This window comes from Nicotiana tomentosiformis, chromosome 3 (assembly GCF_000390325.3).
Source record: "Nicotiana tomentosiformis chromosome 3, ASM39032v3, whole genome shotgun sequence".
Classification (NCBI taxonomy): Eukaryota; Viridiplantae; Streptophyta; class Magnoliopsida; order Solanales; family Solanaceae; genus Nicotiana; species Nicotiana tomentosiformis.
Window position 1 is genome coordinate 81,353,998 of NC_090814.1, and position 15,566 is coordinate 81,369,563.

The 15,566-nt window shown below is 42.1% G+C and overlaps 1 protein-coding gene across 2 annotated transcripts; it reads left to right on the forward strand.

Moving 5' to 3' along the window:
• The first annotated feature begins 10,851 nt into the window (after nucleotides 1-10,851).
• On the forward strand, nucleotides 10,852-15,566 carry LOC104095797 (serine/arginine-rich splicing factor RS31). 2 transcript variants are annotated; one of them, XM_009602008.4, is made up of 6 exons: nucleotides 10,852-11,000; nucleotides 12,440-12,550; nucleotides 13,985-14,097; nucleotides 14,190-14,422; nucleotides 14,530-15,168; nucleotides 15,294-15,566. In XM_009602008.4, the coding sequence occupies exons 1-6, from the start codon at nucleotides 10,895-10,897 to the stop codon at nucleotides 15,328-15,330; spliced, it is 1,239 nt and encodes a 412-aa protein (XP_009600303.1). In that variant the 5' UTR covers nucleotides 10,852-10,894; the 3' UTR covers nucleotides 15,331-15,566. The 2 variants fall into 2 exon arrangements, with proteins under 2 accessions (XP_009600303.1, XP_070053267.1); XM_070197166.1 differs by lacking the exon at nucleotides 10,852-11,000 and adding an exon at nucleotides 13,481-13,780 and having other exon boundaries at nucleotides 12,434-12,550.

Below are 15,566 nucleotides of genomic sequence, written 5' to 3' on the forward strand. Positions count from 1 at the left end.
TATTATAGACCGTATTTTCCAGACTTGTATTCATATTAGATGCTTATGTACTCAGTGACACAAGATTTTGAGGAGTGTTCATGTTAGTATTTGTGGAATTTTGTATTGTATTAAATTATTATATTTTCAAACTTAAGAGAAATTGTGGTTTATCGAGATTATCGGCTTGCCTAATACCGAGATAGGTGCCATCACGACAGGTTGGGATTTTGGGTCGTGACACAGGCGTTGGTCGGCCATGATCGAAATTGAACCGTCATTGCTCTACCTATAAATAACCCCCCATTTCACTTTTAATCACTTTTACATCTCCAAACTCTAAATTTTCTAACTTCTTTCTCACACCTTCTGAACTCATTCGCAAATCTGTGATTCTTCTCTGTAAAAATCCTTCTTCAAAATACCATATCTTTGTTATCTCCTTCTTTAAATCAAAAAATAGTGAAAACATCAAAAACCGCCCCCCAAAAAGAAAAAGCTTCTTCTTCCCAATCTGCCGCCGACAAAACACTGGTGGATCCATGGCCTGAGGAGTGCGTTCCCGTGGCGTGTGTTCTTACCTCCGATTTTAAGGTCGACAAAGGCTCTTCGGTTCCGGGCCAATGTGAGCCAGTATCAAGATATATGTGTTCGATAACTGGGGGATATATTGAATAGATAAGAAAAGATTATAACTAGGGGAACAAAGAAGTGGTAGTCTCGTCTCCCAAAGAGGATATTACTACTCATGTGGAAGGGTTTTTAAGTGTGTACACTTACCCTTTCACGTTAGGCCCCCTCGACCCTATTATCATTGATTTTTGCCTTAAATACCAAATAACTTTAGGCCAAATCCATCCTTCTTTTTGGTGGATCGTTATTATGATCCATTTCTTTGTGATCAAAATCGAGGGATGTCTTTCACCCTCGACCACCTCATTAGATTGTAGCGCCGGGCTACCAAGGTTTTGTTCTCGAGCATAGATGAGGACAATGATCGAGGCTATATGAGAAGGTTCGTTCGAGTGAAGATCTCGGACCTAATATCGGCCAAGAAGATGCCATTTCCCGAAGAATGGAACATGAAGCGTAAGTGTAACTCGGTTATTATCTCCCATTGTTTTGCCCCTTCATTTCCTTTCTTACCGATATACCCTTTTGTGGTGCAGCGGTTCCTTGGATGCCTGGTGCAGTTCCCAACCTCAAGGACTGCGTATGGGCCCTGGCTTTGACTTCTACGTATGCCGAGCGCTCATGGCGCGATTTATCAAAGGGCCGATGGGAGGCCAAAAATCATGGTAATCTCCTTTCTCGCATCATCGATAGTTCGAACTGTTTTCCCTATACTCAAATCAATTTTCTTGTGTGTAGGTTTGGGTAAGGATGCGATTTTGAGACCCTTGTCCGGTGAGGAGGAAACTTCGGCCCCAGTTTCTAAACCGGTGAAAGTCAATAAGAGAAAAAGGGTCTCTACTTTCGAAAACCCAAAATTGAAGGCTCGTAAGTCGAGGACGAATACCATCCCTTTAACCTTAGAATCAGTTCGGCGTCTGAGGGATGAAGACGAGGAATAATAAAAAGACGATGGGTCCGTACTAGTGGCTCGAATGAAGAAAACCATCGATGCCCCACAGGCAGCTGGATCGATGGTGGTTTAAAAGGCTCCACCTCGAACTGAGGATATATCGGAGAAAGATTCGGGCAAAGTCCCCGAGCCGTTGGGGATCGAGGATAGCTCCCATAGAAGTCAACGAATGGTGGATATGTCTGAAGGGGACGTCCCTGACTCTCTTTGAATCGAAGAGAACGCCCAAGCGACTCACTTGGGGCAGTAGTAATCGAAGACTCGCCCACTTTCCCTGCTTTTTCTGAAGGGGCGATTCGGGAAGCCCAAGCTTTGGGGGCCCTTGAGGTAGATAGATCTCATGAGGGAGATGACCCTTTTCGTGATTTGTTTACTGGTGTCGAGGACGTTGTCGGCACTAGTGATGCATCAGATCTTTTTCTCGGAGTGCAGCAGGCTTTGAATCGGGTAAGCCTTAACTTACTTCATTGGTAATGCCTTTATGGTTGTTTTTCTTTTCTAACTTCGTTTCTTCTTTATTTTTAGGCCGCACCAGTTCATCAAGAAGCATGTTCTCGGTCTCAAACCGAGCTGTGTCGATATGAGGCCGACCTTCAACGGGTCACGGCGGAGAGGAACGCCCTTAAGCTCCTCTTAGGGAAAATGGGAGAGGAAATCAAAGACCTCCGAGCTGAGTTGGCCAAGGCTCACCAAGATCAGACCGATCTTTCCGAGCAGGTAATGATTCTTTTAAAAGCCTATGGGCTCGATACTGGAACGATGGCTAATTTTTCGGTCTCATAGTTGCAGCAGAAAATTGAGATGATCGGGAAACTCTGTGAGGAGGTCGATGTGATAAAAGGGGAGTCCTTGAAGTGGAAAGAAGGTATGGATTGCTTTGCTGCAGAGAAAGAGGCTGCTCGAGCCCAATTATCATCGGCCGAAAACCAACTTTAAAGTATGAAGGAGCAAAAAGCAAGAAGAATAGAGGAGCTCGAGGCTCGGTTGGCCTCTGAACTTGCCAAGGCCGAATCTGACGCCGAAAAGGCAAAGGCCGATGCGGATGCATTCATGGCCATCTATCGGGCCGATGCTGAAGTTGCTCAAGTACAAGCAAGAGAGGCAGTCGAGACCGCCAACACTCGAGCACATTGGGTTGCTGAACTTGCTAAGTGCCGATCTCGGAGGGAGACTCTCGAGTAGATCCATGCTCGAGGTTTCGACCTCACTGAAGAGATAAAAAGGGCTAAAGAGCTCGAAGCCGATGTTGAAGCCTTGGCTTCCGATGATGATGATGACGATGATGGGAGCAAGAGATAATCCGAGAGCGGGGAGGAGCCCGATGGAGAAGAGACCGCCCCCGGAGATAACCAAGAAACTTAGCCCGTAGTTTCTATTTCGGATGTTGCAAATAATCTATAAACAATCTTGTATATATATATAAATATCTTTTATTTTCCCGTCTTGCCTCTGTTTTATTTTCTGCCTTATGAAGATTTTGTTTCATTCATGCCTTATGGAGGTTTTCATAAGGCTTTAGGCGATTTTGATCGAATTTGGACCTTGTAGCCTTTATAACCGAGTGAGTGCTTGCTTAAACTTGAAATAAGGTAGCCTGTAGGCTTAGTAGTTGGGTGGGTGATTGCTCGAACTCGAAGTAATATAACTCATAGGATTAGAGATCGAGTGAGTGATTCGAACTCGAAGTAATGTAGCTCGTAGGCTTAATGGTCGAGTGAATGCTTGCTCGAACTCGAAATAAGAGTGGCCCGTAAGCTTAGTAGCCGAGTGAGTGATTCGAACTCGGAGTAATATAGCATGTAGGCTTAATGGCCGAGTGAGTGCTTTCTCGAACTCGAAATAAGAGTAGCCCGTAGGCTTAGTAGTCGAGTGAGTGCTTACTCAAACTTGAAATAAAAGTAGCCCGTAGGCTCAGTCGTCGAGTGAGTGATTCGAACTCAAAGTAAAAGTAGCTCGTAAGCTTATTAGTCGAGTGAATTCTTGCTCGGACTCGAAGTAATGTAGCTCGTAGGCTTAATGATCGAGTGAGTGATACGAACTCGAAGTAACGTAGCACGTAGGCTTAATGGTCGAGTGAGTGCTTACTCGAACTCAAAATAGGGTAGACCTTGGGCTTCGTAGATAGTCCCCGAGTGAGAATGGTTACCCGAACTCGAGTTGGTGTAGCATTTGGACTTTATAGTTAAATGAGTGTTGCTCGAACTCGCTGATTTACCTTAAGCCTGTTTGCAAAATAAATCTCGAAATAGAGAAATTTTTCTTGGATATAAGATATCGGTAAAGAAGAAATTTTTCTTTTTAAGTCATTATACATGTGTTCATGTTTTGTGTCAGGGCTCGGGCCAACTATATGAGCATGGTTCGTTTTGACCATTTGGCTCTTAGAATTTTTCCTATCGGAACCCTGTTGTTATGAAGTAACTTTCTTGCATCGAACTTGATATATTTCAGGGGTAATGCCCCCCCAGTATTCAAGGTCGATTGTAAAGAGGCCTCGGATACTGTTGAATTGTTTCTAAGTTAGCACGATCAATGGTTTCCTCATTAAAACCTTGCCGAAAAACCCATTTGGGATAAAACCAGTCTAAGGGAAAAGGAGTGCAATGCGTGCTTTCAGACCTAGGGCTTCGTATTGAAGGATCCATCCTTGTTCCTGATCAAACTCCTGCAAGGGTTAGTTTCGAAATATAAACGAATATAGGAGGGTCGTACCTTAGTAGTAGTATCATTTTAGGTGCGACACATTCCAATTGCTTGATAGTTGTTTGTCGTTTACAATACCGAGCTTGTAGGATCCTTTACCGACGTTTTCGAGAACCTGATACGGTCCTTCCCAATTTAGACCCAGTTTTCCTTCATTTGGATTTCGGGTACTGGGGTGACTTTCCTTAGCACTCAGTCCCCAAGTTTAAAATGGCGAAGCTTGGTTCTTCGATTATAGTATCTTTCGATTCGCTGCTTTTGTGCGGCCAATTGGACGAGAGCAGCTTCTCTTTTTTCATCCGATAATTCGAGGCTAGTATTCATAGCCTCATGATTTGACTCTTCTGTTGTATATCGAAACCTGGCACTGGGTTCCCCGACTTCGACTGGAATCAAGGCTTCAGAGCCATATACTAAGGAGAACGGGGTTGCCTCCGTACTAGATTTTGATGTTGTTCTATATGCCCAAAGAGCTTCGGGTAGAATTTCTCTCCATTTTCCCTTAGCATCGTTCAACCTTTTCTTTAGGTTTTGAATAATAGTCTTGTTTGTCGATTTGGCCTGTCCGTTCCCACTAGGGTGATACGGTGTTGATAATATCCTTTTTATTTTGTGATCTTCGAGGAATTTCATCACTTTGCTGCCGATAAATTATTTATCATTGTCACACACTATTTCGGCGGATATCCCGAATCGACATACAATATGATCCCAGATGAAGTCTATAACCTCTTTCTCCCTTATTTTTTCGAACGCCTGTGCTTCAACCCATTTAGAAAAATAGTCAGTCATAAATAAAATTAACTTAGCTTTACCTGGGGCCGATGGCAGAGGGCCGACGATATACATTCCCCATTTCATGAATGGCCATGGGGATAGGACTGAGTGAAGTTGCTCTCCGTGCTGATAGATCATCAGTGCAAACCTTTGACATTTGTCACATTTTCGAACAAACTCCTTTGTATCTTTGTCCATATCGATCTAATAATATCTTGTTCTGATTATTTTTCTGACTAATGAATTGGCACCGGAATGATTTCCACAAGTACCCTCGCGAATCTCACGTAGGATGTAGTCAGTGTCTCCTAGACCCAAGCATACTGCCAATGGTCCATCAAATGTCCTTCGGTACAATGTTCCATCTGAAGTCAATGTGAATCGAGCAGCTTTGGTTCGTAGGGCCCTCGAATTTTTAGAATCCGATTGGAGCTTTCCGTTCTCCAAGTATTCAATATACTTATTCCTCCAATCCTGGGTTAAGCTTGTAGAATTTATCTCGGCATGACCTTCCTCGATCACGGATCTCGAGAGTTGAACGACAGTCCCCGAGCTGATCTCATCTTCCTCTACCGATGATCCCAAATTTGCCAGTGCACCGGCCTCACTGTTTTGTTCTCGAGGTACATGCTGTAAAGTCCATTTTTTGAAATGGTGCAAAGTAACCTGCAGTTTGTCCAAATAACTTTGCATTCTATCCTCTCAAACTTTGAAGGTTTTGTTTACTTGATTTACCACCAGTAAAGAGTCACATTTGGCTTCAATGACTTCTGCTCCCAAGCTTTTAGCTAGCTCGAGACATGCAATCATGGCCTCATACTCGGCCTCATTGTTAGTCAACCTAGTAGTTTTGATAGATTGCCTAATAGTGCTACCCGTAGGCGACTTTAGAACAATGCCTAGCCCGGACCCCTTCACGTTCGAAGCCCCGTCTGTGAAAAGGATCCATACCCCCAATGATATACTCGATTTCAACAAGAGTTCCTTTTCCACTTCGGGTACGAGGGTTGGCGTGAAATCGGCCACGACGTCCGCTAAAATTTGAGACTTGATGGCCGTACGGGGTTGATATTCGATATCGTACCCATTGAGTTCGACGGCCCATTTGACCAATCAGCCTGATAGTTCGGGCTTGTGCAAAATATTACGAAGTGGGTAAGTGGTTAATACGCATATGGGGTGACATTGAAAGTATGGTCTTAACTTTCTAGAGGCGCTTATCAGTGCAAGTGCCAATTTCTCTAAGTGTGGATATCTAGTTTCTGCTTCTCCTAAGGTTCGACTTATATAATAAACGAGAAATTGCGTACCTTGCTCTTCTCGAACTTGGACACCACTTACCGCAATTTCCGATACTGCCAAGTACAAGCAAAGCTTTTCGTCTTTTTTTGGAGTATGACTTAGTGGTGGGCTCGATAGATATCGCTTCAATTCCTCTAATGCATGTTGGCATTCCGGGGTCCAAGCGAAATCGTTCTTCCTTTTGAGTAAAGAGAAAAATCTGTGACTTCGATCTGACGACCTTGAAATGAATCGGCCTAAGGCCGCAATCCGTCTTGTTAGCCTCTGCACGACTTTTACACCGTCCACGATGGAGATGTCTTTGATGGCCTTGATTTTATCGGGGTTGATCTCGATCCCCCGATTTGATACCATGAAGTCGAGGAACTTGCCTGAACCGACCCCGAAAGCACATTTATCGGGGTTGAGTTTCATGTTGTATTTCCTTAAAAACTCAAATGTTTCTTGCAAATGAGCCAAATGGTCCCCTGCGCGCAGGGACTTAACTAGCATGTCATCAATATAAACTTCCATTGATTTACCTATTTGTTCCTCGGACATTTTATTTACTAGGTGTTGGTAAGTAGCTCCTGCATTTTTTAGCCCGAAGGGCATTACATTATAACAATATGTTCCATACTTGGTGACAAATGAAGTCTTTTCCTGGTCTTCCAAGTTCATTTGGATTTGATTATACCCGGAATAGGCATCGAGAAAAGTAAGGATCTCGTGGCCGGTCGTGGCATCGATCATGTGATCGATGTTGGGCAGCGGAAAAGAATTTTTGGGCCATGCCTTGTTTAAATCCTTATAATCTACACACATTCTAAGTTTGTTCCCTTTTTTAGGGACTACAACTATATTGGCTAACCATTCGGGATATTTCACCTCCCGAATGGACCCTATTTTAAGAAGTTTAGTTACCTCGTCCTTTATGAATGCGTGCTTTACATCGGATTGTGGTCTTCTCTTTTACTTCACCGGTTTGAACCTAGGGTCCAGGCTTAGCCGATGCGTCATTATATCCGGTGGGATCCCTGTTATATATAAATGGGACCAAGCAAAACAATCTATGTTATCGATAAGAAATTGAATAAGCCTTTTCCTGAGTTCGAGGGTTAATCCCGTTCCCAAGTATACCTTTCGTTCGGGAAAATGCTCGATTAGTATGAATTGCTCCAATTCTTCAATCGTTGATTGGGTAGCATCATAATCATCGGGAACCACGAAGGATCGAGGGATCCTTTGATCATCATCTTTATCGATCTTCTGATTTTCTGGTTGGGTTGAAGCTGACGTCTATGATTGCTATTTGGCATCTCGTTCCCCTTTTGAGTCCGACCCCTTTATTGATGAAGGTGAGGATATCAGAATTGCTTCTTCGACGACAAATATTTCTCTCACGGCCGGTTATTCTCCGTATACTGTTTTGACTCCCTTCGATGTTGGGAATTTGAGAACCTGGTGCAGGGTCGAAGGTACAACTCTCATGTTGTGGATCCATGGCCTTCCAAAAAGGGTGTTGTACCTCATGTCTCCTTCGATTACGTGGAACCTCATTTCCTGAATGGTCTCGGCCACGTTTATCGACAGAATTATCTCGCCTTTGGTGTTTTCACATGCCATATTGAATCCGTTTAGAACCAGGGTTGCGGGTACGACCTGGTCTTGTAGACCGAGCTGTTCTATAACCTTCGATCTAATGATGTTGTCCGAGCTACCCGGATCAATTAACACACGCTTAACTTTACTTTTATTCATAAGTACGGATATTACCAGTGCATCGTTATGAGGTTGCATGACTCCTTCTGCATCTTCATCATTAAAGGACAAGGTTCCTATGGGTGCGTAATCCTGAGTTCGAAGTCGTTTTTCTCTCATACCTGATGTCTTAGTGTATTTAAGCACCGACCCTTGAGGGGTATCGACGCCACCGATGATTATGTGGATGACGTGCTGTGGTTCTTCCTGTTCGTTTTGTTTGCCGAAATCCCTATTTTTGAAATAATTTTTGGCCCTGTCGCTTAAAAATCCTCGAATTTGCCCTTTATTGAATAACCGGGCTACCTCCTCTCTTAGTTGCCTGCAATCTTCCGTTCTGTGGCCATGGGTGCCATGATATTTGCACATTTGATTGGGATTCCTCTGGGCAGGATCGGTCTGCATGGGTCGAGGCCATTTAGTATCTTTGATGCGTCCGATAGCCGACATGATGGCTGATGCATCAATGCTGAAGTTATACTCCGATAATCGTGGTGCTTCATTAGGTCCGGTAGGCCTGTCGAACCCATTTCTATTCATCAGCCTCTGAGACCCTTGACCTCGATCACTTCTTTTGTTGCCTTGTTCGGGGTTACGTCTCGATTAATTGATTATGTGGTTTCCACTATATGGTCGGTATCGGTCCCTAATCGGACCCTATTCTTGATTGATATCCCTTCTAGCAACGGGTTCAGACCCCAACTGATCATCTTCGACTCTAATTTTTGATTGGTACTGATTATGCACGTCGGCCCAAGTAATAGCTGGATACTCGATCAGGTTATGCTTCAACCGCCGTGAAGTCATTGAACTTCGTTCGTTCAAACCTTGAGTGAAAGCCTGAACAACCTAATTGTCTGTGACTGGTGGCAGATCCATTCGTTCCATTTGAAAACGAGATACGAACTCCCTTAGCATCTCGTTATCCTTTTGTCTTACCTTGAACAGGTCTGACTTCCTGATCTCGACTTTTATGGCCCTGGCGTGTGCTTTTACGAAGGAATCTTCAAGCATAGCAAAAGAATCGACAGAATTAGATGGTAAATTGTGATACCATGTCATTTCTCCTTTTAACAAGTTTCACCGAATTTCTTCAATAATATAGATTCAATTTCATCGTCCTCTAGGTCGTTCCCTTTGATTGCACATGTGTAAGAGGTGGCATGTTCGTTGGGATCGGTAGTTCCATTATATTTAGGAATCTCGGGCATTCGGAATTTCTTTGGGATTGGTTTAGGAGCAGCGCTCAGGGGGAAAGGCTTTTGTACGATTTTTTTTGGAATCTAAGCCCTTTAATATCGGTGGTGCCCCCGGGATCTGATTAACCCTGGAGTTATATGTTTTTACCTTTTTGTCGTTTGCCTCGATCCTCCTTTCACCTGATTCTATTCTTTTGGTCAGTTCTTCGAACATCTTAGCAATTTCGGGATTAGTTCCAGACTCTTGCTCATTTGACCTTACTATAGATGGTTCCGTTCTGTGGGCGATTTCTCGGGGTGGAATTGGCTCCGACCTGCTCGGTATTTGGGTTTGACTCTGTAACTGAGCTATTGCTGTCTGTTGAACTTGCAACATTTTGAAAATCATGCGTAAGCTGACACCATTTTCCTCGACGTTATGGGTATCTCGAGCTGTAGATCGAGTGTCATCATGAATGTTGTTTTCAGGTTCAAAAATGTAGGTTTGCCTCAATGGCCACATGCGAATTAACGTCTAATGGCACTTCGACTCGAGCTCCAATGGCATCGACAAGCGGCATTCCGGCCCTGGGCGTCAAGTTGTTGTTCTCACCTTGAAGGCAAGCTTCGTTGTCGATAGGTAATGCCATTTAATTTGAGAGTTCGTCGTTGCCAATCCGAAATTAAAGGCACCTCCGAAAATAAGCGTAAAAATGGTGTGTTTTTGTAGATTCGTATCAAATAATCACTATTATCCTTAGCCCCACGGTGGGCTTCAAACTGTTTACCCGAAAAACAGATAGAGTTGAATTTGTATGTAGTTCTAAGGATATGTTAGATAACTTGATACAAATCGTAAAAGTGAATAAAAATATCGAATATTGAATGTAAAGAGTAAAAAATGAGCAAGGTTGAAAGGAGGATGATTTAAGGATTGAGCAAGATGAGTCAATCTATGAAGCTAAAAGAGGATAATTCTTCAGTATGAGAGTATATGTGTTCTGAGTTACACTGTATGCAAAACTTGATCTTTACAGAAATAATAACCAACCCATTTATAGTGGAGGGATCCTACTTTAGATACAATTAAAAATACATAGTGGGAGACCCATGATAAATCAGCTTTTTCATAATTTCTGCCAAGATTCTCTCTCCTAGTGCGGTTGCAACGACTCTTGTCTATGAACTCGATATTGTCTCGAGCTCGATATCTACTCGAGCTCTCGATCCTGACTCGAGCTTGATTCTGATTCGGAGCCTTGTATTGATTCGGGGACAGTGTTGGTCGGTCTCTGCCTCGTAAGCTCGGTAACTTCACCATAGTTCGATTTGGATTCGAGCTCGATAATGATATTGAGCTCGACATTGATCGGTCCCTAGGGCTCGAAGCTTGATTACTTGACTTTAGACCTCAACCTGATCTTCGATCCAATGCATTACCATTTCAACCAGTCCGTACGAAGGACTAACCAGTTTTTACCGTATACAACAATAATAAGTAAAGGAATATAAAAATAAAAAGATGGTTATTGTGGATATTTAGAAAAAAAGAAGGAAAAAGAAGAAGAAGATAGGGATCACAAAAATAAAAAGATGAAGAAAAAGGTTATTTTGGTCAGAGAGGAGGGGGATGCAGCTACTTATAAAAAACCTGACAATAGTATCAAAGAGATATTTTCACTCGGCCTCTGCATTGCGCTTGTTGTTGCAGTTAGGGTTTTCTATACTACAGAACGGTAAGAAATCGTTTTCACTCACACTTACGTCTTCGATCCTAGTACATTTCTTGCGTATATTCTTCAGATCTGCTTACTAATAGACGCTTCGATTCACCATTTCTTGTCTTACGAACTTATTTTCTTTAATCCATGGTCAGAGAAGTATAAATCAGTATTTTGTCGAAATTTTTTTATGCACTTAGGATAGAGTTAATTTGTTACAACATTTATTTTGTGGATCTAGGGAAATTGATTTGTTAGTTTCGTGAACATTATATGTCTTGTTCCTATTCGGATGTGAATTGAAGTTTTTGGTTCTACTTAAGTAAATTGTTAATGAAAGTTAGGTTTGAAGAAGAGTTTGAAAATGTTTTCCACTTTTCTGTAAAGTATGTATTGGATGGAACTTATTCGTGTATACAATATAGTTCCAAAAATTAGCTCTTAGGAGTTATATGGCATCTGTAGGCATACACGGTGTCCTTTCGCCGAAGCTCTTGATGAGCTTTTTTCTTCCCTATCCCAAATAAATTGACTTGATTAATAGTTCTGCCCCTAAGCTCTGGCTCATACTCCTTTTGTATCATCCTTTCAGAGTGTCATCGGCTAATACTAGAGTGACTACAATTTGTTGAACTTTCTATACCTATTATTTTAAGAAAATCTTAGCTAAACTAAGTAAGTGACTCTTGAAAAGCGGAATTTTTATTCTTCATGGGATGGGATGATGAATATGTAACATTAAATGCAAATTTAAGATGGCACACAAGGGCGTGGCCTATTGGTTAATGAAGTTGGAATAAAATCCGTGGAAGAGCGAGGTTTAAATCCTAGAAAGAGTAAACAATGCTAGGTGATTTATTCTCACCTGCCTGAGCCTTGGTGGGACGGAGTTACGATATACTTGCACTGGTGGGAAGGTGTAGATATCCGGTGAAATAGTCAAGGTGCGCGCAAGGTGGCCAAACACTACCATCATGTGAAGATTCAAGAAAAAAACTTAGGTTAATTCCTTGAACATTTATTAAACCTTTGAGGCAGGTAACTTCAATTCTTTAGGAGTATACGATGTGCCTATTAACCTTGTTAACTGTCTAGTAATAGTTTTTTCACTTGGAATTGATATCATTCTAAGATGAATTTAATCTAAGCCAGTGATTGTGTCACATTGTCACACGATCTAATATGTAACAGGTTATATATATATTTGCTTTCAGGTTTAATTGGATGTGATCTAACTGATAATGTAATGAATGGAAAAATCTACTTAGTACTCTCTAAAGGATGCATATTTCGTTTTAGGATGACCAGTAGAAGGGTGTAAGCTAAATATGAACACAATCCATGGCAAATGTTACATGCTCAACTGTTCTAAACTGTTTTTTCTTAATTACCTGCTCGCCTGCACATCTACTTTTCTCATCTCAGGTTTAGCAGTCCTGACTTTTTCTGTACAGGCAGGATGAGACCAATTTTCTGTGGTAACTTTGAGTTTGACACCAGACAGTCTGAGTTGGAAAGGCTTTTCAAAAGATATGGCAAGGTTGATAGGGTGGATATGAAATCTGGTAAACTTGTAACACACTTGTCAATTTTCTTTTCCATGCTACTAAGCTTATTAACCTTATTGTATTATTTTTCTCTTTTGAATCTTGAATCTGACGACATTTATGTGGGCGAGTTTAGTTTGTGGCGGTAACCTGTAACTAACCCTTGGATGTGTGATATTTTTCTTTAATTAAAATATACTTGATAAATTGGTTGTCTTGTTAACTACTTGCATGTGAGGCCTTACCGATGAGGTCTTGTTATTTCCTCTTGTCTATCTTAGAATATAATTCTAAGTAAAGCTTGTTCATGCATCAAGTAGTCATGCAGCATGTGCTCGGGTATGATTTCGTTCTACTGGGCTAGTTCTGGATAACCAGATTAGTTCTGTATAATCCTTATTCTTTTATGTCTTATTGTGGGCAATGACTACTGTGGCATCAAATGGTCTGCCATAGTGTTATTTTGCCAATGGTATATCAATTATATACATGCAGCTAAACAAGGTTGTTTGCATTCCGAGTAAGGCACAGCTTGCCATTACGGACTACCTAGAGTAAGATTGAACAAGATTATGTGAAGTCTGTGCCTGGATAAAGTTGTAGCGAGCAACAGTAAGGTTGATGGTGGCAAAGCTATTGACTCGTGAAATATGAACATGGTTATAGCGCCCTCTGGCATGTCCAGATACTTTTGGTTAATACATTTTCATGGGTATGGTAAGTGTAGTGTGGTTTCACTGCTCAAAGACTCAAATGACCACAAATTGGTCTGCTGGGATGCTTCATTCCTTCTTTATATTGTGGCTACGTTGGATGGAAGACCCAGTCAGCTGATTTGTGTCAACAACAGAAGTCTTGCTGAGTTTTGGCGGGATATTAGGATATGTTTACCAAAAAAGTATATTTTTTAAGTGTAGACCCCCATACTCAATTGATTCTTTGGCGCAGGATAACATTGCAATGTCCATACAATCATTGCTGATGGACGGTGTCTATTTCGTTTCCTGACTGCAACAAGTTTCTCTTGTTTCAAGAATAGCTCTCCGATCCATCGTGGCATCACAATCACATATTATCCTCAGTCATTACTGCCCTCCATTCCTCATGAATTTTGCCCAGCCTTCATTTTCAGACTTGTCACATTGCCGACCTTGAAGGCAGCAGTTTGAAAAGGAGAAGGCACACTTTTTACATTATCCCATCATGTGACATCCACCTTTCCCTGGCATCTTTAGTCCACCACTGAAGGTCTGTTGCTGATTTTAATGGTGAAAAGTTTCTAGATTTGACAGAGTGATTGTAATGCGTTGAGACGGTTCGCACATCTGCTAGATAAACTTTTCTTTTCTAATCTTTTTGAGCATTTCAAAGTAATGAAACCTTTCATTGGAGGGTTCTTATTGCCAACTGATTTTTTATTTAATCTTCAGTCTATGTGTGATCGAACTTCAGGTTTTGCTTTTGTTTATATGGATGATGAAAGAGATGCAGAGGACGCTATTCAGGGGCTTGACCGAATAGATTTTGGCAGAAAGGGGCGCAGGCTTCGTGTTGAGTGGTCAAAGGTAATCCATTTTGTGCCTGCAAATCTCACCCCCCCCCCTCGCCTGTGCGATGATTTTCCTGTTTATGCTGTGTTTTTATTGCTTTGCTGCAGGAAGAACGGAGCAGAAAGCCTGAGGTTTCTAGAAAATCTTCATCAAGTTTCAGAGTTTCCAAGACTTTGTTTGTCATAAATTTTGATCCATATAATACTAGGACGAGGGATCTGGAGAGGCACTTTGATCCACATGGAAAAATACTCAACATAAGGATCCGAAGGAATTTTGCATTTATTCAATTTGAATCACAGGAGGATGCCACTAGAGCCCTGGATGCTACCAATATGAGGTATATGTTTCATCAATTTTTGTTGGACTTCGGCATGTAGTTTTTAAATGTCCGCATTAATTCTACCTATGCCTTGGTTTGACCGCTTCTTATCTGTTTAAATGCAGTAAGCTGATGGATCGAGTTATTACTGTGGAGTATGCGATCAAAGATGATGATGATAGGAGAGATGGGTCCGGTCCAGGTAAAACCCATGATAGATCACCTAGGAGAGGTTATGACCGAGGTCGATCTCGTAGCCCTTATGGAAGAGATCGGCCAAGTCCTGACTATGGCCGTGGTCGAGATCGGCCAAGTCCTGACTATGGTCGTGGGAGAGATCGGCTAAGTCCTGACTATGGTCGTGGTACAAATCGGCTAAGTCCTGACTATGGTCGTGGCAGAGATCGGCTAAATCCTGATTATGGTCGTGGCCCTAGTCCAAGTCCAAAGCATAGAGAAAGGAATTCTGAGAATGCCCGTGGCCATAGTCCAGCTGTAGGAAAGGAGAGAAATCCTGGTCATGGGAATGGTCGCACCCCTAGCCCTCGTAGAGAAAGAGCTGGTCCAGGAAATGGCCTCGTGAGCAGTCCTATGGAAAGCAGAAGTCCTGGTTATGGTGATAGACCCAGTCCTAGTCCTCAACGTGAGAGGAGAAAGAAATATAGCCCGGATGGTTATAATCCTGGCAGCAGCCCAAGTTCTAAACCGGGACCTGTAGAAAGTCCTGTACGTGATGGGAGGGAAAGTTCAGAGCGATACAGGAGGTTTGCACCTTACAAGTTTACTTTTTTTAAAACTCTTCTTGCATGTCTCTGCTTCATTACCTGCTCTTGAATTACGATATCATCCTAATAGTTATTGTACTTAAATCATTGTGTTGGTGATGCAGTCGTTCACCTCCATTGCGGGAAAGATCACGCTCCTAATTTGCTTGAAGCTGTTTTGATCCTTGGAGTAACGGTTATGTTGAAAATGGTGCTTGTAGAATTAGACCTTGAAGTTGCTGGAGCATCAAAGTTGGATGTGGCTTTGGTAACCTCTGTAATGTACCTTCGGAAAATGGCTTTGTTCGTGGAAGTGATTTAGAACTGCTTCCATGTATTTCGACTGTTAACATCATACTCTGTTTCTATTTGATAATGAACCAGTAAGACTTGGGTCA